The 22729-nt window shown below is 40.0% G+C and overlaps 1 protein-coding gene across 1 annotated transcript; it reads right to left on the bottom strand.

Annotated features, from left to right (window-relative positions):
- Nucleotides 1-3141: 3141 nt before the first annotated feature.
- Nucleotides 3142-22510, bottom strand: LOC108879476 (brevican core protein-like). The gene is given in 15 exon segments (XM_018670760.2): nucleotides 3142-4028; nucleotides 4327-4509; nucleotides 4665-4809; nucleotides 5250-5332; nucleotides 5420-5578; nucleotides 5901-6008; nucleotides 9887-11371; nucleotides 11652-12054; nucleotides 12056-12507; nucleotides 12777-13070; nucleotides 13229-13356; nucleotides 13575-13749; nucleotides 14170-14553; nucleotides 14764-14843; nucleotides 21400-22510. Coding segments are annotated over 15 exon segments (4221 nt in total). The 5' UTR covers nucleotides 21420-22510; the 3' UTR covers nucleotides 3142-3906.
- Between the last annotated feature and the right edge of the window lie 219 nt (nucleotides 22511-22729).

The following is a 22729-nucleotide window of genomic DNA, read 5'->3' as shown; positions in this document are numbered from 1 at the left end:
TCTAGGCTTTCTATCAACGTATATTTAAAATATTTGGGTTTTGGACAGTTGATCAAAAGAAAAAAAAGCAGTCTGAAGACACAACTTTAGGCTCTTGTGATTTGTGATATACATTTCTTTACTATTTTCTGACACTTTATAGACTCAACAATTAATCAGAAAAACAGTAGATGGCACTAGATGACAAAAATCCTCAATAGTTCCCGTCTTTGACCCAGCTGACATTTTAAAAACTAAAATATAATCAATAAAAAAGACTAATAAAATAACATAATGAAAGAAAAACAGTGGTTGCAACTCAATAATGACTCCTTTTCATTCCCTACAGTTCTCTCCTCTCCCTGCAGTTCACACCAGTGGTCATTTTCGAGTGTCAAGGACCTCGCACTTGGGATTTGGGGAGGTGGGCCCTCAATTAGCCAGCCACGCGCCTTTGGAAGAAAGAGGAACTCCATGAAGAGTCCTTTAAGACTGGCCTCTGTTCACTCTCCTCTGACCCCGCGACCTCAGGGTCACAGGCCACAATACACTCCCATCTGGAGCTGTGTTATCGGCTCTATGACGAAGGGGACGGACACCAGCCCTTTGCATTCAGGCTGAGCTGTGTGACGCTATTGAAGGCCTGAGAACTGCAGCCCTGCCCCAGCAGAGACACCTCTCCGAACATCCGCACAGCTTTATGAAATCAACTTTGCCCTTTGATCAGGTCTGAAAATGTGGATCTGTGTTTTTTTTTTTTTTTTTTAATTGAGCTGGAGAAAAAGGAGAGAGGGTTGAACACATATTGCACAACGGGGGAGCTGCCTGGAGCAACTATAATCCTGTATTTTTGGCCACTGAGCAGCACTAATGTGGATCTGTTTCAGGCTAAATGCCTTGCTCAGTGGCATACTGCTTAGAGAGGAAAGTGGTTTTTGTTTACTTTGATATGAAACTACTCTCACACATGTTTCATTCTGCATAAACACACACAAAATATTACTGATGAAAAAGCTGGTTACACATGTTTTTAACATGTCTGATGCTGATCCTGAATTTAATATTACGTGATTACAATAACACATTTAATCAGGGATGAAATGTAACATAGTACATTTACAAAAAAAGTGCACTTTATATTTTGTCTTCTTAATTATTCTAAGTTATTACAGATTCAGATGAGAAAAGACTTTATTAATCCACAGGGGGAATTCACAAGCTGCTCAGCAGTATATAAAGCCATTTAAACTAGCCTCATCTCTATCAGCTGCATCATTAAAGTGACAAACACATGAATACATCAATAATATTGATCCAGTAAAACAATATATATTATTCTGAAATGGTGTGTCTGTATTTTAATACTTTTGTGCTTTTACTTTTGTAAAGTTTGGATGCAGGGCTTTTGAAAGATCTGAGTATTTGTTCCGTCACAGCAGGAGATATACTCAATTTCTGGGTTAATGTTGGTTGAGTTCCCACAGCCTTAAGTGATGTCTTCATTTGCTTGTTTAGTCCAAATATTTAAAAATTGAAATTCAAACCCCCCAAAATATTGAATTTACATTTATATAAAGCAGATAAAAGCAGTGCATGTTTGGAATTTTGCTTGATAAATAAATGACCTATTACTGTAAGAATAGCAAGGCGTTGGTCTCAATCAAATCTATTTATGTCTTTAGGGTTAAAATTTTAAAGAATTAAAACAGGTTAATGACAGTAAAATAGCATACTGTAAACATTTTGACAGAGAATAACAGAACATTTAAATGTGCAGTAAGTAAGCAGAGATATTTTCAGGCAGAAAGATTTGTTTAATAACAGCACATCAAATTTAGATGCAGTCGATTTTAAGAATTATAGGAGTTAAAATTGTACAATAGAGGTAACGAAACACAAATGTTGCTGAATATCTGCAGGCCATCATGTATCTCAAGTCTTGGTAGCAGCTTTGTTTGTTTCAGCCTCTCTATTGTTAATGTAGTCGAGATCAAAATATTTTACAAGGACTCAGCTGTGATATCAAACACTTCACTGTTCCCCTGACATGTTGCCATTAATCCAACAAATCACGGCACGATGATGCCATCTGGTGGCAGAATGACTGTGACTTTTGTCTGCTTTCTGTGCATCGACATGAACAATACTACTCGAGTCCATCAGTCAGGAAAGCAGCACGAGGACTTGTTTAAACGCTGCTCATTTTATGAGAATAGAATAACCTGCTAGTTAACTCAGGAAATACCACAGAGGACACGAGCAGCGACAAATGCCTCTTTGTTAAATTTAATCTTTATCTTTAAACCCACTGTTTGTGGAATAAAATGGACAGGTTTGGACTGAGAGAACATCCTTCACCTTCTCACGGATTTTTGGGGAAGCTAGCTTACTCGCGTGCGTCAGGTGTTTCGATGGCGCACGTTAACTCACAGAAATATGTACACACCTGGTTCCCTCTAACATCACTGAAAAGTTCACAGATGCACACATTTTAACTTTGACGACGAAAAACACACTTAAAAACATGTTTCGACTTACTTCCTGCGTTCCTCTGCGTTTCCCTCAAATTTCCTCAAATTTTCGAACGGACTGACGAAACCGTGACGTAACGTGTGAGGTAGCTACTTATAGGCAGGTATGGGCGCACCTGCGCACAATCATATCGGTCACCTGACCTCGATTGTGTTTTGAATTAATAGTATAGTTAGAAAATCATTATGAAATCAGTACCTTCAATTTCTCTTTGTTGTTTTTCATTTCAAGATGAAAATTATTAGTATTTACTTTTACTCATTTTTGGTACTTTGGTTAGTGTCATAGTAAAAGTAGTATAATGCCATATGATCACTGTGAATGCAGCTTCAGAAATATTACAAAGGAAAGTTTCCCCAGTGGTAGTTTTCTGCATAAGGAAAGCACAGGGTCTATTCTCTTATCCAGTGGATTTTACTACATTTAAGAATCATCACCCTCTCTTTCTCAAGGATTTCATCGAAATCCTCCTATTCCCTCATCTTTTCACTCTTAAAATACTTTCTGCATTGTGGAATCTCAAACCACACGATCCATAAAAGTGACACTCTCGCTTTTGACCAAATCAACAAAACCAGTTACAGCTTGAACTGTCACACATGAAATGAAGCCCACACACGAACACAGTGCTAAGGGTAAAATAAGAGAACAATTTATTCTTTGCTCTGTTCTACAAAACTTTATTACAACATAAAGCTGACGAACAAAACTGTGTCTGCTGAAAATCAAAGGTTTCTACCCAGAAAAATGCGGACAGCAATCACAGGTGTGAAAAGTAGGATATGTACAGTATTTATTGACTGTTTGTTAAGGTTGAACGTTGTGCTTTGGAGTCGTAGGATTCTTTGAAAAAAGCAGGAACAAGTCTCTACTCCTACATCACACTGAAAACAAAGATCTCTGTTGGATACAAAGGTCTTTAAAACATTAGCACCATTTTATAAAAAGGTTTTTGATACAACAAAAACCACAAAGAGAACAGTTAATAACGTAGATTTGGAGCTGGTATAGTAATTTTGACTTTGCACATTTATTGTATTTCTTTCTAGAGAATCACTTTAACCTCTTTTTTAGCTCTGCCGGTCACTGCATTGACCCTTTAAAATCTACTTAACCAAATACATTAGAAATTGACATTGATATTGAAGGACATCAAAAACTAGGAATGTTTTTTGAGTAAACTCTGTCTCCCTCAGAAGAAATTAGAGCCTTTCTGTGCACTCAGGCTCCTTGGCAAAGAGGAAGTTCAGTTCAGTTTGGCCTGTGTTTCTATGTGTTTGCGCTTCATTTTGTCCTGTTTGAGCATTCATTGGTAAAAGCAGTCGGTTCTTTACACCTTGTCATGTTACAACAGCAGAGTTTAAGAAAACGAGACAAGGAAAGCATGGCTGATTTTTAAAACTTGATGTCCCAGTACTGTAGTGTCTTTTTGGTGGCTTCAAAGTCATCTTCAGCAGCTGCAAAGTTGTTGTTGGTCGGTGATGTCACTTCAGGGTGCTGGGTTGGACCTTCGACCTCTGAAAATGAATTAATTATATTTGTTTTTTTATGATTGTATCCAGTGTCACGCTTTAATTTTATGCAATATTTTTGTCCAGGTTTCACGTTGGATTGAATTTGTGTCTTTTGTTTTGGTTTTCTTTTTCTTTTATGTGTAAGCTGTTAATAACAAAATAAAAACTAAACCACACCTGAGATAATTCATCCACTTCATATATGACACAGTGTATAAGAAGATGACTGGCAACAGAAGGTTAAATAACAGAAACAAACCATTTTTGTGTGTGTCAGGGTTAAGCTAATCTCTTATCTTACCAGGGATGCACAGGATTTGGGGCCTCTCCCACACGCCACCAGACAAACACCTGATCAGAGGATTTAGTTTCTGCTGGAAACCCTCTGCACAGTGGTAACGTATAACCGCATTGGTTTCATATCTCTGTCGAGGTTTTCCAAATATGGAGGTGTTTCGGACCTTTGGCGGTGGACCACACGAGGCTGTTGGAAGAAATAAACACTTGAGAACTTGAACTTTGCGTATCACTGATGTGCGGTGATATAATAACCTGAAACAACCACGAGGGAGATGATGAACCTGTTGGTACGGAGCTTCAAATGATGCCTTCACTGTTAATTCTCATTCATTTACTCACAGGTGCCTTTCTTGCAGGTGTAGGCCAGGTGATAGTTGCAGGGCACGTCACTCCAGCGTCCGTCATCGTGCCACACCATCACCACACAGTCTTCTCCAGAGAGAAAATAGCTGTCTGGCTGCCCTCTGTACCAGTTCTCATATAGCTGTGAACATGGAGAGAAAAGATATATTACATATAGATTTATTTGCATTCCTGGAAATCATAACATACTGTGTACAACACACACACACACACACACACACACACACATATATATATATATATATATATTTTATATATTTTTTTTTATATATTATATATATATATATATATATACATACATATATAAACATAAAGTATCAAAACAAAAATATCTAGTCAGACAGAGTCAAGGTTTTCTCAAGACCTGAAAAAAGACTAAATCCTAGTGGGTTGAATCATAAACAAAAAAATAATTTGCTAAATGTCAAATAATTAGAGCATTCACACAAGAACAATACGACCAGTTTATCTTTCTGTGATGTGAATGTTAGGTGGTCACACATTTGTAGCCAACAAACAGCTATATTGTATTTGTTTCTCATGGTTTTGAATATTTCTCACCAGCGGGTTGCCATCAGACCAGCGGAAATCATCCTCGATGGTCTTATCATTCAGACCTGTCCACTGGTATTCTTTGTAGTTGCCTGAGAAGGAGGGCAATAAGATAAGTCTTCATGAAACAATGCAGGCAAAACTATCTGATTTCCTGTAGATTGGCACAGTGAACATACTGTTGATGTAACTCTGCTCCTCAGGGGTCATGATGGACACCAGGTGAGCTCCCTGCATGCGACAGTGCTGCTCAGCCACCTCCCAGCTCAGGCGCTGGCTGAAGTGTCGGTAACAGAAACCTTGAAACTTATCCCAGCCTGGCTCACAATGCTCCAGATCTGAAAGAAATACAGAAGAGGAGAACGGACACTGAAGAACCCCAGGAACCTGCATGCTTTGCCCTGTTGGTAATCCTGGCTAGAGCATACACAGTATATGGAGTATATGAATGTTAATGTCTGAACAGATTGCACTATGCAAGTCAATGAGAAACCACCCCAGTTTGTCTGTGCATACAGCATTTCAGTTATCAGTATTGAAAATGAATCTCTAGATTCCTGAACCATCTTCTCTCTTTTATGAAACAGCTACCAGCTCAGCAACTTATTTAGAAGACCTAACAGAAGTTATTTCTGCAGAAAAAAACAGCAGAGAGCTCACCGGTCTGACAGAAGTCTCCTCCATATGTTGGCAAACAGAGACATTTAATCTGCCCATCTCGATCTGTACAGGTTCCTCCGTTGAGACAGGGGTCGTCCACACAGGCATCTGAAACACAGCAGGTCCAGTTATTAGTAAATTATTCTGCATCGTAAACAGCACAGGACATAGTCTGTATACAGTATGTTATTGTTAATAGTGCACAGGAAATTATGTTTACATGTATTTGCAAGTACAAATGAAAGTAAGAGAATTATCAGGAAAAAGTCAGTTTGGTGTGGGAAATACTGATTAACTGTTGAGGTAACTCACAATAATTAATATTACTGTCTCTTTAAAAGTCTTGAAATCATGTATCTAATCCATTATACTGTGCTTATTGCAATTATGTGTAGCACAAAGTAATGTCAATTCATATTTACATGAGTTAAATGTATACATAAATGCAGAGAAAAATAAACATGTAGAAATATCTTAAGAGTGGCACATTTCATGACATATATTCAGATAAAATGTTGTCAAGGCATCATGATCCACGTGAGCCAACAGATGGCAGCAGAGGACAAACTTCATGTTAAACTCCTCAGGTCCTGTTCTTGCATCAGATCTGGGTTCTCCTACATTGACTCTCTATCTTTTTCTCCCATTTTCTCTTAATTATCAACCTTTCATATCATACTTGTGAAAGGTGGAGCCTTAAAGATGCCAAATGAGATTGTATTGTGTGATTTGGTTTTACTGTTTTAAAAAAGACAGGTCACTCAAAACACAGTATATTTTTTCTTCCTTATAAGGAGTTTCTATAGTCTAGTATCTGCATAGTTTCAGTTTGACTTTCATGTGGTTTGGAGCTTCAAACTGTAGTTTAACTTGCCAACAGGAAAACCCAACGATGTTCCTTTTAAAATGCAATTACATGGTTACACATGATAATCAACAGACACTGCTGTGATTTGTTTTGGTAACTACTCTCTATGCTCTTCCTCAAAGCACGCTGTCGGTCTCTGTGCAGAAGTAGAAATCGCTTCCTTTGAATCAATATCTGTCATATTTGATACAAATACATAACAGTGCATTTTTTAGCACTGGAGCTCTACTGTGAAAAATTCTCCTCTGGTGCTAGCTGTTTCACCCTGTAGCTCACATAGACAAGATACACGTGTGCATTTGTTATACTCTCTCCCTTAAAGAAAAAAAAACCTTTAAAATGCTCACACAAGACCATTATTCAGAACTTGTTGCTGTTGCATCCTGTCACAGCTGAGTTAACGCTGAAATAATGTAATGAATTAATAAGTAATCATTTCATTTCCCAAAAATGTGTGCCTTCTTATGTTTTTGTGTTGACATATTTAGGAAATTGTGAGTTTACATTGTCAAACTCCTGTATGGATGATTACACCGTACAAAAGAAGCATATGTTCAGTTCAGTGTCACCATCAGAAGGTAGCCTAGTTGTTTAAAGTTTAAAGTTTCAGTTTAATTTTCTAAATTTGTAAAAGAAGGTAAAATGATGGCATGTGTATCTGAAATTAAACATTTTACAAGTGGCTTTGGTTTTCCTTTGACACCCTATAAACAAGAACACTGGGGTGTCTGTCATTATAGTGAACACTCACTTACTGCTATTTAGACAGCTCTCTTTGAGTCAGTGTGTGTATGAAAGGTAATAACTGCCTTACCTATGTCTAATGAGGATCATATGCAGTCAAAGTTAAACCATCATTCAGTTTTGTTGACAAATACACAGCTGGAGCATGGGAACCCATCAAGATGGGTCTGTAAGTGTAAACCAATGAAACCTTTTGCTGTTACCCATGTTGGTATCTTGAGAATGATCAAAGATTTTTGCTGTAACAAGAACTTTGGTTCAGTTCTCACCTACTTCTGTGAGGAGTCTGCATGACTTCCCTTTTTTTTTCTTTCTTTTCTTTTTTTTTTTTTTGAAGTTGTAGTGCAGTTTTCCTCACGGGACAATAAATTGCCTGTAGGTTGGTAATTTGAATTACTGGATGAGTGGTGGTGGCTTTCCCACAGCGTTTCTCATACTTTCTACGCTGTAGTCTGCTGAAATATTTTGTTTTCCATTAAATGAAAATGCTCCAGCAGAGCTTCTTGTGTAACAGCTGCTGTTTCCTGTAATCTTCTTTTAATTAACTTTTTTTAAATTGTTGCCTTCCCAAGAATAATGACATTCATGTGATTCATTGTATTTTCAATTACTGTGTATATTGTTTTGTTAATGTACTTTTTAAATAAGGTTTGCCTAGAATACATTAGAAGAGACTCTCTCATATTTCTAGATGCTAAGTCCTAAATGTAACTGTAGACATGCTGAATGAAGCTGCAGCACAAAGTCATTTAATTATCACCACAAATATGGCTGACTGGAACCACTCAGGGGGTTGTTAAGACAGGACTGCCAGTAAAAACAAGTCTGTTTTGTGATGCAGAAATCTTTAAATCATTTGAAAGTGCCTGTAAATATGCAGTGCCACTCTGGTTTGTTTTAGTACAGTAATGTCTTTGCATCATTTTGAATTCTGTTTTAAGTTCTGTTCTGGAGAACTGTGCTGTATTCACTTTTATGTAAAGTACATTGAGTTTTCCAGTAATGAAATGCCCTCTATAAATAAATTGCCTTGTTCTCTGATTAAAATAATAGGCTGTCCATTATGTTGGAAGGCTATTCCCTACATTTGTTCTGAAGTTCAGAGTGGCAACAAAATTATCTATGAATTTCTGCCAGGAAAAGAAAACAGATGTTAAGTTAACATGTTAATGTTAACTCAAAATTATGAGATATGAGATGTTGCAAATATGAGACAGTTACATCTGCTGAAATTTTTTGACTGTGAGGATTTTTACTTTGGTCATATCTAACTTTTACTCCTTTTCTTGGCAGAAATGCATCAAAATTTCAGACTAAAATGTTTGAGACTGAAGGAAAACAAAATAACAGATTTCAACTGATGGTGAGACGAGAAACAAACATCAATTAGTTAGACTTTATCATTATTACACCTAAAAAAAAACACAATACTGTACAAATCTTGAAAGATTGTGGTTAAACAAGAGAACATGACTTGAGTATGAAAACATTAATGACCCATAGAGAACATTCAAAAACATGTTGCTAAATGCTACCACTCACAACAAATTAACACTGAAATATATTTGTGCTTATAAACACAATAATAACCTGTGCTTCTGGTACTAGACTGTCTGAAATAGCAATAGAGGTCTACAAATCTGAGGAAAGAGAACAGTTTTTAACAGCTGATGACCTGACAGTTATGAATTAGATATAAAACAGTATTGCGATTGCACTGGTCAGTGCTGTTACATTCCGACGTAATTGCTTTTACAGAGGAAGATCAAGTCCCTTTATCATGTTACTTCCAGATTACTGCAAAAAACACGGTGAGTTTTGACAGTTAGCGGGAAGAAAATTAGAATAATAATAATAAAGAGAATAATTTGCACTTGTTTGGTGAAGAGATGAATTTTCAGAAAACAAAATCCACTGATCAAGGTTCTGTGAAAGGTTTACCGATGCTACAACCATCCACTGTTGCAGAAAATCACGTCATATGTAGAAGAAGCACTGAAACACTCATTCAAGCATACCACTATGTTACAGTACTTCACAGAAGTCAATCTTTGGATGAAGAAGAAAACATCATGCATGACAAGACTGGACTGTTGACAAATGTCAAATGGGAGCTGTCCCAGTGTGAGTATCTTGAAGGGGAGGTGGGATCACAAGGACAGAAGTGAGAAGCGTGAGGAGTCAGAAGGGTGAGTGGGCTTTCTGAGACAAGTGAAACAAACGTGGGAAGTCGTTTGAAAAGGAGGGGAGGTGTTTTACAGAAAATGGAGCAGAGGCAGGTTGGGGCAGAGGACAGACCAGGGATTTTAGTGCATCATTGCGTCGAGTAGCAAGAGGAGGACGGTTAGGCTGATGAGAGTGGCTTTAACATTACCTGAAGACTTCCCTGTACCGCCTACAGCAGCCCTCTCATTGGGCAAGATAAGCAGGGTGGGTGGCTGGGTGAGACTAAACTCAACATCCACCAGACCCTGATCCACTGGTGGTATGAGGTGCGTCACCTTCTGGGGCTCTGTCGTCTTGTGGAAAACTCTTGGTCTTGAAGTGGTTGGGCTCCAGGCACGTCTAGACCAATGTGTGGTGGTTGTGATGGTGGCGGTGGTCGTCTTTGCGGTAGCAGTGGTGGGTTTTGTACTTGAGGGTGAATCTAGAGCCGCTGTGGAGGTTTTTCCACTGTACTCCAGATCGTTGAGAGATTCTTGAGGTCCACTTGTGGTGGTCAGTGGATCCCAGCTAGATGTTTGAGAATCAAGAGGAAAGATGGTAAAGTCCTCCTCAACAGTTGGGGCAAAGCTAGCTTCTTCTTCAAGGGCTGAGGCAACATTAGCTTCTATGGTTGGGGAAATGGTAGTTTCTTCATCTACAGTTGAGGAAATGTTAACTTCCTCTTCTAAGGCTGAGGCAAAATTAGCTTCTTCTTCTAAGGGTGGGGAAACATAAGCTTCTTCTTCAAGGGTTGGGGCAGCTGTTGTTTCTTCAAGGGTTGGGACAATATTCACTTCCTCAAGGGATGGGGTGAGGCTTACCTCTTCCTCAAAGGTTGGAGAAACATTAGTAACTTCTTCAAGGGTTGGGGTAATGCTAGGTTCTTGTTCAAGCGTTGAGGCAACATAAGTTTCTTCTTCATGGGTTGGGGCAACTGTAACATTCTGTTCCAGTGAAAAGGAAACTTTAACCTCATCTTCAAGGGTTGGGGTAACTGTAATGTTCTCTTTAGGGGTTGGGGGGGCTTTAACTTCCTGTTCCAGTGAAAAGGAAACCTCAGCCTCTTCTTCAATGGTTGGGGAAACTTTAATTTCCTCAACAAGGATACTGTTAACTGTAACATCCTCTTCAAGGGTTGAAGTAACTTTAATGTCTTCTCCAACAATTGAAGTAACTGAACTAGGTTCCTGTCCACTTGCCTCTTCATAAGCAGTGGTTGCAGTATCCAAATACACTCTGTACCCCGAAGTCCGATATCCTGCTGTGGTGGAATCAGTAGGCAACTGAGAGGTGCTCGACCCCTCTGGAGACTCAGTGGTAGCAGAACTTACTCCAGAAACAAGGTTGTCTTCAGCCTTTGTTGGGTGTAGCTGTTTTTCCCCACTTTCCATGGTGACTGTGTCTTCAGTTTCTAAGCTTGCGCTTCCCTCCTGTCTAGAAATGGGAGACTCCCACAGTTGTGTTGCTGTGGACAGGATATCGAAGCCCAGTTTTTCAATAATTTGAGATGAGGATGTTGGATCTGGGAATCCAGTCTGAAGCTCAGCGGGAGTGGTGCTAGCTAAGGCAGAAGGTGACAGGTGAACAGTGAAGCCGGAAGTGGAGGAATCGGTTGTGGAGATCAAACTGACTGCTTCGACATCCAGGTCACTCTCTGGAAAAAAAAAAGAAACATAAAACATGTTTGGAGCTGTAATTATAAGATACTGATGTTTTCAGCCATGCTAGCAGCATAGCTTTCTAAACTGCAGAATTGGTCATTTGGTTCAACATTTTGGTCCACACTACGCTAAGATAGTGAACATGGTAAACAACATACCTGCTAATCATTGACATGTTAGCATTGTCACTGTGTACATGTCAGGATGCTGATATTAGCATTTAGCTATCAGCTATCAGCATGGCTGTAGACTCTTAAATTTGTAAATTCGTACCTTGAGAAATATCTCCAGACCCATCAAGAGGGAGCAACAGTGAGGTCAGGTTTTTGATGGGAGCTTGGGTAGCTTGTATAAGAAGCTCTCCTTCCTCTCTTGGCGACTGAGTTGAAAGGGACATCTGCCCAGGCCCTTCTACTGCTTCCTCCTCCAGCTTCACCTGGATCATGTTGTCAGGGGTCATTGGGGTTGCCTCTTGAGTATGGTTGCTGTCTTTCTCACTGTAATTTGCTTGTGATCTATTTAAATCAAAGTAGGTCTCTCGTATTTCTTGGGAATCCATTAGCCTTGCAGAAGGTTGTGTATGCTCTTCGGGGTTTGAGTCTGGTACTGTCAAGTTATGTGTGTGAGGTTCATATGATGGTTCGGGAAACCCTGTGGTATTTTCAAGTTCAAACTGGATGAAAGGTAAGGTTCAAGTTATGGTAGGAATCTGTCTCATTGTAAAAATTAGGCATTAACGATGCATTCTGTGGGAAATAGTAGGTTTCTGTGCTGCTAATAGTATTGTTCATCAGTTCTGTCAAATGCTGGGAGTGAGAGCTCATCTCTGTAGGAGATAAAGTTTCGTCAAATGGCTGGAGAAGGTCCAATGAAGTTGTGTTGAGGGGAGACTCTGTTGTGTCTGATGTAACTGTAGGATGTGTGTCAACTAGGTTTTCCTCAGTGGAAGTGCCAGAGACAAAGGGAAAAGACACTAGGACACTCTGAGCCTCTCTCTCCACTTGCTCTGCATGTTGGTTCAGTTGCAGCTCTTCATCAGTCTCCGTAAGAATAACAACATCTTGTCCAACATCCTCAGGCTCTGTGGCCATGTAGTCCATAGGTAAGTGAGTAGGAGCAATTCTGTTATCTGTAGAGGACGGATTAATTACAGGTAAATAACAGCTTAGTTACATATATACAAATTGTCATTTATTAAAATGTACATATATCCAAATGTAAATGTATTTAGTAGTGATTATAAAGAGTAAAAGCAAAGTAAGGATTAATTGCCATGTGTCTACAGTATTCTTGGAAATTTCCTAGTTAAAGTTTTAAGTTTAGTTAGTATCTTCTTAGTATCTTTGACATGCAGCTTCATTCCTTTTTTATGCACAATCATTTTTCATGCTCACTCACCTTTAAAACAATAAACATCATGAAGGCTGGACGGCTCAGGGAAACCAGTTTGGTTGCTGAAGCGGTAGAGGGTTTTGACACCTGGCTGAGGCCCTCCACAGCGCTCTCTGGGGGTTATGATGGGGTAGCGCACACTGCGATCAGACAGCCATCCAGGGCTGCAGCGGTCCAGACCTTCACTCCATGCCAAGTACAGCTGTGCTGTTGTGGCCAGCTCGGCCCCTGCAGCTCTGCAGTATGACTGTGCTTCATTAAATGACAACTGCTGTGGGACGGAGTTGTGGAAGACCTCCCCTACAAACACAAAATATTTTTACAGTTTTTTCCACAGTATGTACAGTATTTCTTCTGTTGGCATAACTGATACTGTTGGCTGATTGTACAATATCATCATTCAAGTATCAGTGAGGTTTTATATATACAAATATTAGCTATAGTGTTATTATTTGTACCGTCAATTTGTTCCACGTAACAATAAACATCAAAAAGATCATCTGGATCCATTGTCCCATAGTTTCTCAGTCCTGGTTGTCCATCCATGTCTCCATAGCAACCTTCGCGGGGTACTTGGATTGGGTACCTGGAAGCATGGAAACAATTAGCATTTCTTTCAATAAGCAGATTCTGTAGTTTCCAAAAACAGGCTCAGTTTTGGGAAAATGTGAACAACAGAATGAACAATATATGCAGAATATTTCCACAAACAGGTGCAGCCTTTAGAACATGTGTTTGATTGTTTGAGTATTTGTGTAGATTGAGTGTGGGCACCATACAGAAGATCCATAGATAATTAGATACCTGACAGACTGGTCTGCCAGCCAGCCTGCATCACACTGTTCATATCCATCATAATAAGCTGCCAGCAGCTGATCAGCAGTGGCGATTTCTGCCCCAATGGCCTCACAAGCCCTCTGGGCCTCATGGAAGGAAAATGCATATCGGCCCAAGGCATCTCTGTAGTGAAATACAACACCTACACACAAAGAAGACCATTAAGAATGACTTTACCAGCTACAGTAGCAGAAAAATCAGTCCAATCAATTCTGTTGTCCTAAAGCTTAATTTATCAGACAAACAACTGTGAATCATTTGATCAAGCAGCGACACCCAATGTGGCATTATTTGGAAAGCATGTTACCAGCAACATCTACTTAAATGTCAGATCAATATTCAAAATAGATATGACAAGAATATGATATCTACAACCAAAACAGCATGAAAAAACATAAAAATAAATATTAATTGATTGGAGACTTTGTGGAATATTTTGAAACTCTTGACCTCCTTGGACACCATTGTTACTAAACTTGTGTTATGTATATATATGTACATTCATTCTTAATCTTTCAGAAGCTTCAATGATGGCAATAATCTGTGTTTGATATTTTCTCACCTTTGACCTTCAGTTGTACAAGGTCACTGGCATCCTCCAGGCCCTGCTGCACCTCGCAGCGGTAGTGACCCGAGTCACTGGAGCGCAAATCTCCCAACCACAGTGACGCGTCATCGGTGGAGGACGTGTAGTTGAGCAATGCGGCACGGTCTCTGTACGCCTCATTGACCTTCACTCTTTGACCCCGTGCCACCAAGATCTGTGTCTCCACCCCGCCGGACACCACGGTCCACTTGATCCGTGGTACAACGGGGAAAGAAGAGGAGGCGGCGGTGGTGGGTGTGGAGGACAAAGACACCAAGCAGGGGATGGAGATGGAGCTGCCCAGTGGGGCAAAAATGGGACCTGAGTGGGGGATGTTCACCTGGAGTGACCGGACATCATCTATAGAAAAATAAAAGATGGAGGACACGGAGCGTGAAGAGGAGAGCGGCTCTGTAAAACTGCTGAGAGTACTGAATCATGCCCTTACTTTTGAATGCACCTTTGTATTCTATGCTTATAGCTGAATGACAAACACCAGTAGTTCATGCCATATTAAGAACCATGAATATTTTCATTAAAAGTAAGAGATAATGGAATATCTAGACGTACCATATGCAGATGGTGCTTGGGTGGGGAAGGCCACAGTGACACTGCACACTGCACAGAGAAGTGGAAGAATTTGGACATGTCTACGGAGATAAAAAGGAAAAGACAATAAACATTAGGCCATGACACATTTTGACGCTGATGAATATTAATAATGAATTCCTGAAGTAAATTCAGGAGGAAAAGGACACAAAAATGATGAATCAATGGTTCATTTCCAGTTTCCAATTTCACACATATTTAACCTTTTAATGGGCAGAGCGATTTCTGATACTGGAAGTCATGTCTTGTGTTGGCTCAGCTAGTCAGAGGAACATGCTCCATTGATCTCACTAAATTGATTTATTGTAATATTGAAGGTCACAACCTGCAAACCTGTGTATTACAGTACCTTCACTACAGCATCACCCTACTATGGTTTTAGTCTTGCACATGTTCAGATACAGTAGCTCTGTTAAAAGGTAGTCTCACAGTTACACAGTGGTGTTCTGTGTCTTAGCTGTTTATAATTTGTATTTAATATGCTTTACTGCTTATATATGCATATATAACATAGTTTAGAGCTGAATCTTACCATGTTTCTAATAGTTAATGGGGTTGAAAAATGAAATTAGTTTTGTGAGTATATTTGTAAGAGACAATACGCATCAGAAAAACCTCCTTGTGTAAATATAATAAAATGTCATAAATTTGAATCAGTAGCTCTCACTACAACCTTTATGAGGGTATTTATTGCAGGACCTTTGAATTAAAGTGGATTAGTTTTAGCTATGTGCACCTAATAAACTGGTAACTGAGCGTATACATCATATAACTGGAGAAAACCTGCTAAATCAGACAGAATGGTTCTTTATTTTATAGACATCATAACACTGGAGCAGAATCACTGTGTAAAATACTGAGATAAAAGTCACATAAAATCCCCCCCAAAAAAAACATATCTAAAAGCTCAACCACGCGGCATAAAAGAGCAACTTTTCTGGTTTTCAAAGGGAAGCTGGGAGCACAGGCTCCTGACCACAAGCCATTCATCACCTCCGGGAGCTAATGACACGGCGTCTCAGCCCAGCGGCATCCTGCCAGCTCTCCGTCACCAGTCTGGCCCTGTTATTAACCCAGCAGGCATGGCAGGGCGCTCACAGTGACCTCACACAACCTCCTGAGGCAGCCATGATGAAGCTGCAAATGTTCATTCATCATTAAAAAGCAGCACATTCAGTCCAAATTTCTTTTCAGGGATGATGTAATCAAAAGTGTCTCTTTTAATTGAGAAACTTGGCACAATTTTAATGTTAATATCAAAGTAGCACTTGCTACACTCATCTCCACACTATGTGATCTTTCCATGTTGCTATATCTCAAAAATATTGAATATATATTATTGTTATTATCCAAACAACCTTACACACAACAAATCTACAAATCACCATTTCTTGTACCCAAATTATTGACAGTATACAATTTCACATAATCTTGCTCAATGAAGTTGACTGAGTTCTGCTGAAAGTCCAAACTACTTTAAACTATGCTTCCTTTTTTAAAGACAAATTATAGAATAGTGAAGGAAATGGCAATAAAGGGATTTTAAAAATGTGACCTCTAAATCTATACTGCACACTAATTGTGTACACAACTATAAGCACCACAGAGTAATGCTTGTAGTATACAGTTTTTGCAGTTTGTAGACAAGAAATCAGCATACTTTTATATATGTTTTACTACTAACAGGAAATTATTTAATATGTGCACCATCAGGCAAAAATATAATACTCTTATTTTTTGGTTTTTCTGAGGTGCAATTAGTTTTAATTTTTTCCATCTGTGAGCCACTCCTCCATTTCCTTTGTGGATCGCATTGTGGAACAGCACTCTCTCTTTTTTAGTATGCATTCTGACCTTGTTTTGTCACTTTTCCAGTGTGAACACACCAGAGAGTGTGTCGTGTGGGTGTGGGAAATGGTTACAGAGTATGATAATGGAGGAGAAGCTGCATATAATGAAGCGGTTTCTGATTTGCTTTGCTTTGCTTTGCTTTGCTTTGCTTTGCTTTGCTTTGCTCGTCCAGAAAAAACTCTTTCACAAAGACGTCCCAGATCAGAGATTGACTGTTGCTGATGCCACCAACACAACAAAACTCTTGATGGGCAAATGTTGAAAAGAGCCTCCAAAGAAATCCATTGCAAAAGCACAGAGGAAGTACTGTGTGTCTCTGTGTGTGTGTGCGTGTATGTCAAGATGAAGTTTTAATAAACAGACATGAGATGGCAGTATATCTCGCTCAGTTTTGACAAAAGCCATCTCATTATGAGCCTCAGAGCTTCACAGATACACAGACGTCCATTGGAATCTCCACAAAGCTAAAAGACTGTAACACTGACAAGATCAGAGCCTCTGCAGTGAGCCAGAGGTTTACGAAGTACTAATAAAGTCAACCTTTTCTGCATCTGTAAATCAAACACGTCCTTTGCAAGGAGGAGTCGAATACAAGCACAGCTCACTAAATTGTGACACTAAATTAAATAGGCTTCTTTGACGGCATAATAATTGTTGTCTGTTTTCCCTACCAGCTGGGTGGACTCCACAGAGCTGGTATCACTATTAGTATTCTTGACAAGAAAACGTCTCACAAAAAGCGAGCAGTGGGCCAGGAGGACAGCTGCACACTGTGCTTTCACTTCATACCGACTCCCTTACAAAAGGCTTCAGGCGAAATTAAAGGACAGGGCACTGGCACACTTGCTTGATTTTCTCTTTCTTTTCTCTTGCTCTTTTCAAGGATGGAAAAGGAAGTTTTGAACCACTGAGAATGAGCAGGCCGCGCACAAAGGGAAAGGCCACATTAAGACACTGCGCACTGTTCCAAATGGTATAACTCTTGTCAGTGTGTGCTTTACATATGGGTTTGTGTTGAGATAATCCTGGTTGTTGCTGGTTATTTTGTGACTATTTCAGATCACATTTTTCTCCTCAGGTCTTTGGCCTCATCTCCAGTCGCTCTGCAGCTCTGCTCTTTTTAATGCGAGTAACAATGAGGGGCAAGTCAAGCTAAAATCAATGCCATCCACTGCCTTTACACGTCTAGAAAAGTGCAGCCAGTGCATTACCCACAGGCAGAACTAATCCAGTCCCCTCCTCCTGCAGATGCAGATAAGTAAGCGAAAGCAAACTGACATTTCAGTCATCAGTGGAAGAGAACCACAAAGTAATAGTAAACAAGGAACATACAATTAGACCCGGAAATCTCTGTTGGTGCTCCACCATCAACTAAAATCTTGTGGGTGGTCTCTGCAGCAGAGTCTGCATCAAGGTCAAGCCAGACAAACATTGTCTCCACCAACAAGCCAGAAAATAACTGCTGGTTCCATTTTAGCCAGGTCAGACATGCAGAGACACTGGTCTGACTGATGTGCTGGAAGCTCAGAGGAGAGCTGAGCTGGAGCTGGCTTTGGCACTAATGCGTCTGTGATAAAATACAGTAGGGATCACAGAAAATGCACAAGGCAGAATTCCAGTTTAGTCTAAGCTTCTTTCTACCATATGAGCATCATGGCTTTATTCCAGTTTTTTTCTTTTCAGATTTCAGATTTATTGACTTAAGGGTATGGAGTTAAAAAAAAATACCATGGGGATGAAGTGCAACATAATTCACTTAAATAAAAGCAAAACACCCTTTAAGAAGCATTAATTTACATATAACTTTGTCCTATCCTACTGTAATAACGTAATTAATTTAATAATTTACTTTCCCCGATTACTCCTTATTGTCACAATTCTTCTATATCTCACAGGCCTTTGAGACAGAAATCTTCTAATCATTTTTGTAACCTCACCACCTATATCAGTTCTTTTGTATTCTACTCAGAAGAAAATCAAATATTTGTCTTCATCATAATTTGACAAATAGCTAATTAGAGCACTAATTTTTTATTTCTGCTTGTCTGGTCTGTGTGGGAATTCACCTTGGACAGATTATGAGTATGAACAGGACAGGCTCTCACAAGGATCACTTGCTGGTCCAACCTTTAGCAACCCCTATAGAAATTAAACACCAAAGACCAGATCCTGTAGATTCACCTATGCTGATGACATCTTCCTGATAACTTAAGCACCAGGTCTTAATTTGCTGGAGAAGCTGATCCCTTAAGTTGGTAGGCGTTCTGCAAAATCTGGCACCAAACACCACAAAATGTCCATTAAATGCATCTTCTCAACATAAAAGCTGCCAAAGAATTAAACTGAGTGGAAACTGAAGCATTGTCTCATATTGGGGTATCACTCCTGAAAGGAAAATGTCCTTTTGGGAAGAAGGCTGAGTTGAAGCTCAGAAAGATGTCTGTAAAGATTCTCAATCATCCAGATCCATGGTTATCCAAGAAAGGTTGACAGGACATGCTGCTTGTAGACACTTGAGGACATTTCACCCCTCATTTAAGAGGATTTTTCAGGTCAGGAATGAGTCTACACCCAGTTGCCCTCAATTCAACCCTTCTTGGATCAAGCTCAGAAACAACCTGATCTGTGAACCTGCAGGCAGCAGATGGCGTACAGTCATCTCCTCGCTGTGTATCTCAACGTGGCCTCTGTGTACCTAAGTTGCCCCTGTCTGACCCAGACTGCTCACTCAACACCGCTCCTCTGGCTCCCAGCACCATCAAACTTAGCACCCCCACACATCCGATGAATTGCACACTCTGAAAGGATTCACCCCCACCTCCTGAGCTACATTTCACAGACATCTCCAGCAAACCAACTGTCTGTCTCCTGACAAGATGGCTATTTTGGCAAAACCACACACCAGATGATTCACCACCCAGTATGCCTGCGAAAGACATTTCAAACAAACACCTGATCTCAGTCCTGACTCAACAACTCCATGGACAGATCATAGCCTGTACGTGGCCAGCCTGTTATAAACCACGCAAAGACACAGTTGGTTGTGAGTCCCCTTTGTGCCTGACAATCAGGGGGTCTCCGGTCTTTGCGCTGTCATGTGTTGCTGACAGTAAAACAATGAATTGAGTTGAATAAATGGACTGCTGAACTGCATTTTCCTCTCAAGGGCTCTTTATTTTGAGGCTCTTAAGCAGTTGGCTATTCATACACCAGCATACATTCAATGATTCAAGATCTGCTTCATGTTCCCAACAGATCCAAAGATGGCTGCCAGCTTGAAGACTTTGCTTTGAATAAATGAATAAATTTGTGCTTTCATTACATTTTAAATTTTACATTGACTAAGCCCTTCCTATAAGATCTGCCCAATATCACAAATTTGCTTCGAGGGTTTTTACTTTCTGCATAAAAGTCTAGAAAACAGAAAGATCTTTTTTTTTCAACCATTTTCTTTAAGAATCTATAAACCTCATATTAACCCGACTGAATGAAACAGGAGGTTTTATCTGTATCTTCTACAGGGACAAATAAATAAATAAACCTCTTCAACTTCAGCTTCATCCACAGATTTGTAATTATGTAATTAAATTAGCACTTTATTGTGTTGCCCCACTTAATATTTACTGGCCTGAAAATTAGACCTATTTAATTTTTTACAGTGAATATTTGAATCACTGTAAAAAATCTGTGATGTTGACAACAATTCAAAGGTCTGCTACAAGGCTACATAACAACGAATGATACTTCATTAGCCAAGGTGCCCCCACCCTTGGCCCTATATGCAACATGCAGCACTCCATCAAAGCCAGTTAATAAAATGTCTCCTGAATTTCAAAGCACTCTTCAAACATTAATGCTAGGGATGACTAAAACTGGAGTCAGGTCAGCTCAGTTTGACTTCAACTCCAGAGGAAAACGTCAGACCAGAGAGCCTCTGGACCATTAACTATTAGAGAGGAATCTTTAAAAGTCTGCTTCAATTTGCCCTCTGTCTGTCTACCTGTCCATTAGTGAGGTCCAACTGAACCCTGAGGTGCACTACAGAAAATGAACAGGAAGAGGCTAAATATGCACTTAAGACAAAAAGCAGCTTCTTGTGACCCCGGCAGGACACAAGAACAACATTTCGGAGCTGAAACGCAACAGCATCCTTGCTTTACTCCCATAAAAAAAAAGCATTGATTTAAAAAAAGAAGTTTTTTCTGAGGAATGGATCATTGAGGAGCTGCTGTCTAGAAATGAAGAAGAGAGAGAGTCTGTTTTAAGTAGCAGTCATCCTTACATTTCTTACAGTGTCATGGAAATTTTCATGAACACCTGCGTGAAAAAATCCTCACTGGGTTTTTCAGTGTTCAGACTATTATGGAGACTGATGAGGAGAAAGTGGAAATTACTAAGCCCTCTGTAGAAACACAGCAGCCAGCTACATGCGCTCCTAAAGTGCAGGTTTGTTCAGGAAAAGAAAACTCAAAGCTTATGAGAAAAAGGTTATTCTTAACCAACTGCGTCAGTTACACAGAATGACATTTACTGTGGAGAAAATAACTACTGGCCACGATTTCAGGACCTCCGCTGAGGACAGCAACTATTGCAATCCAATAAAGCGGTGAAGAGGGTAATTTTCTTAAATGACACCTTAATTTAACAAGACATTAGGAGTTTATAACAACTTTAAAACTGCAAAACCGCATCAACTGCGCATCATCGACAAAAACACGCAAACAAGAAAAAAAAAAAAAAACTTACTGGATTCTTCTCAGCAGCATTTCAGCTGATGCGGGATGGACGGACTTCTTGGCTGTAAAAAGTATTTTCCCGTCAGCTTCCTCTCAGCTTGCTGCAGTGCGACTGTCCCGTCAGGAGGGGAGAGCGGCTGTGGATGCTCTGCGCAGGTAGCTGTGATGATGTGGGAGCTGGGACTTGCCGTCCGACCGACTCCGAGGCTCGGGAGGGAGAAAAAGGAGGGGGTTGAGAGAAAGTGAAGCCAGATATGAAGTCCTGAACTGCCCACTTTTTCACCCAACAATCGGGATGGAGATGGCGCATGCCTGTCAAGGGAGACTGGGAGGGATGACATCTAAAATAACCGACGTTATAGGCTATGAAGTGAAGCCTGCACTCAGGGGATGACCTATATGTTATTTTTTTCCCTTCCTGCAGGGAGACGACAAATGCATTGAGCGTCATTTGGATAAAGAAGGCTGAGTTGAGTCAGCGCAGCAGCAATAGGCTACAGAGCGAGCAGCTGATGCTTCTGCAGGTACTGATATTGCAGCACAGTCACCTACACTGGGGAAGAGTGATGAGGAAGCTTTCTCTGAAGGGTTTGACAAGAACAGTGACTCATCCTCTTTGTTTTGCTGCCAAATCAGTTAAGTGGACAGTTTAAAAAACATTGAGCAAGTGTGCATTCAACACCACTGCAGTAATGAGCAGTTTGCAACATCCTAAGATCAAAAGAAAAGTCCCTGCGTGACAGACCACAGCAGCTTCTCCATCATCTCCAGCCTCAATCTGCAGGGTTTGTTGGATGCCTGCATTTGATTTGACCTCAGTAAACTCACTGTGCAGCCACAGTTTAGTAGTCATTAACTGCAGCTAATCCAGAAATGGACAAAGGGAAAGAAACATTCTTCAAAAAAGCCACAAAAACATTTATTTACCAGCATAAACTATACCATATGTTTTTAGATACAAACACTGCATCAGTTATCTTTATGCTGTTGTTACGTACTAGTTTTGACTGTTGGTGAATGGAACAATAAGCTTAAAAGGTTTATATGAATTCTGCTGAGGAGAAATAAAAGCATGTGTTTGTCTCTTTTTCATGGCCAGATTAACCTGCATGGGGCCCCGGGCAAAAATGAGGCTTAACCACACCTCCACTACCCTCACCCACCCACCCGCCCATTTTTTTCTCTCCATGCATTATGTGTCCTGTCATCTTCAAGTAAAGAAACCAAACGAAAATGTATTCAGTAAAATGCACCATGTAAAAGCAGATTTGACACAGGGCCACTCAACTAAAATCTACACCTGCCGTCATTGTAAGGGGCAAGATGTGTTGAAGTGTAAA

The sequence above is a fragment of the Lates calcarifer genome, linkage group LG3 (genome assembly GCF_001640805.2).
Source record: "Lates calcarifer isolate ASB-BC8 linkage group LG3, TLL_Latcal_v3, whole genome shotgun sequence".
NCBI classification, from domain to species: Eukaryota; Metazoa; Chordata; class Actinopteri; family Centropomidae; genus Lates; species Lates calcarifer.
The sequence above is the reverse complement of the archived record's forward strand: the minus strand, read 5'-3'. Positions and strand labels throughout refer to the sequence as shown.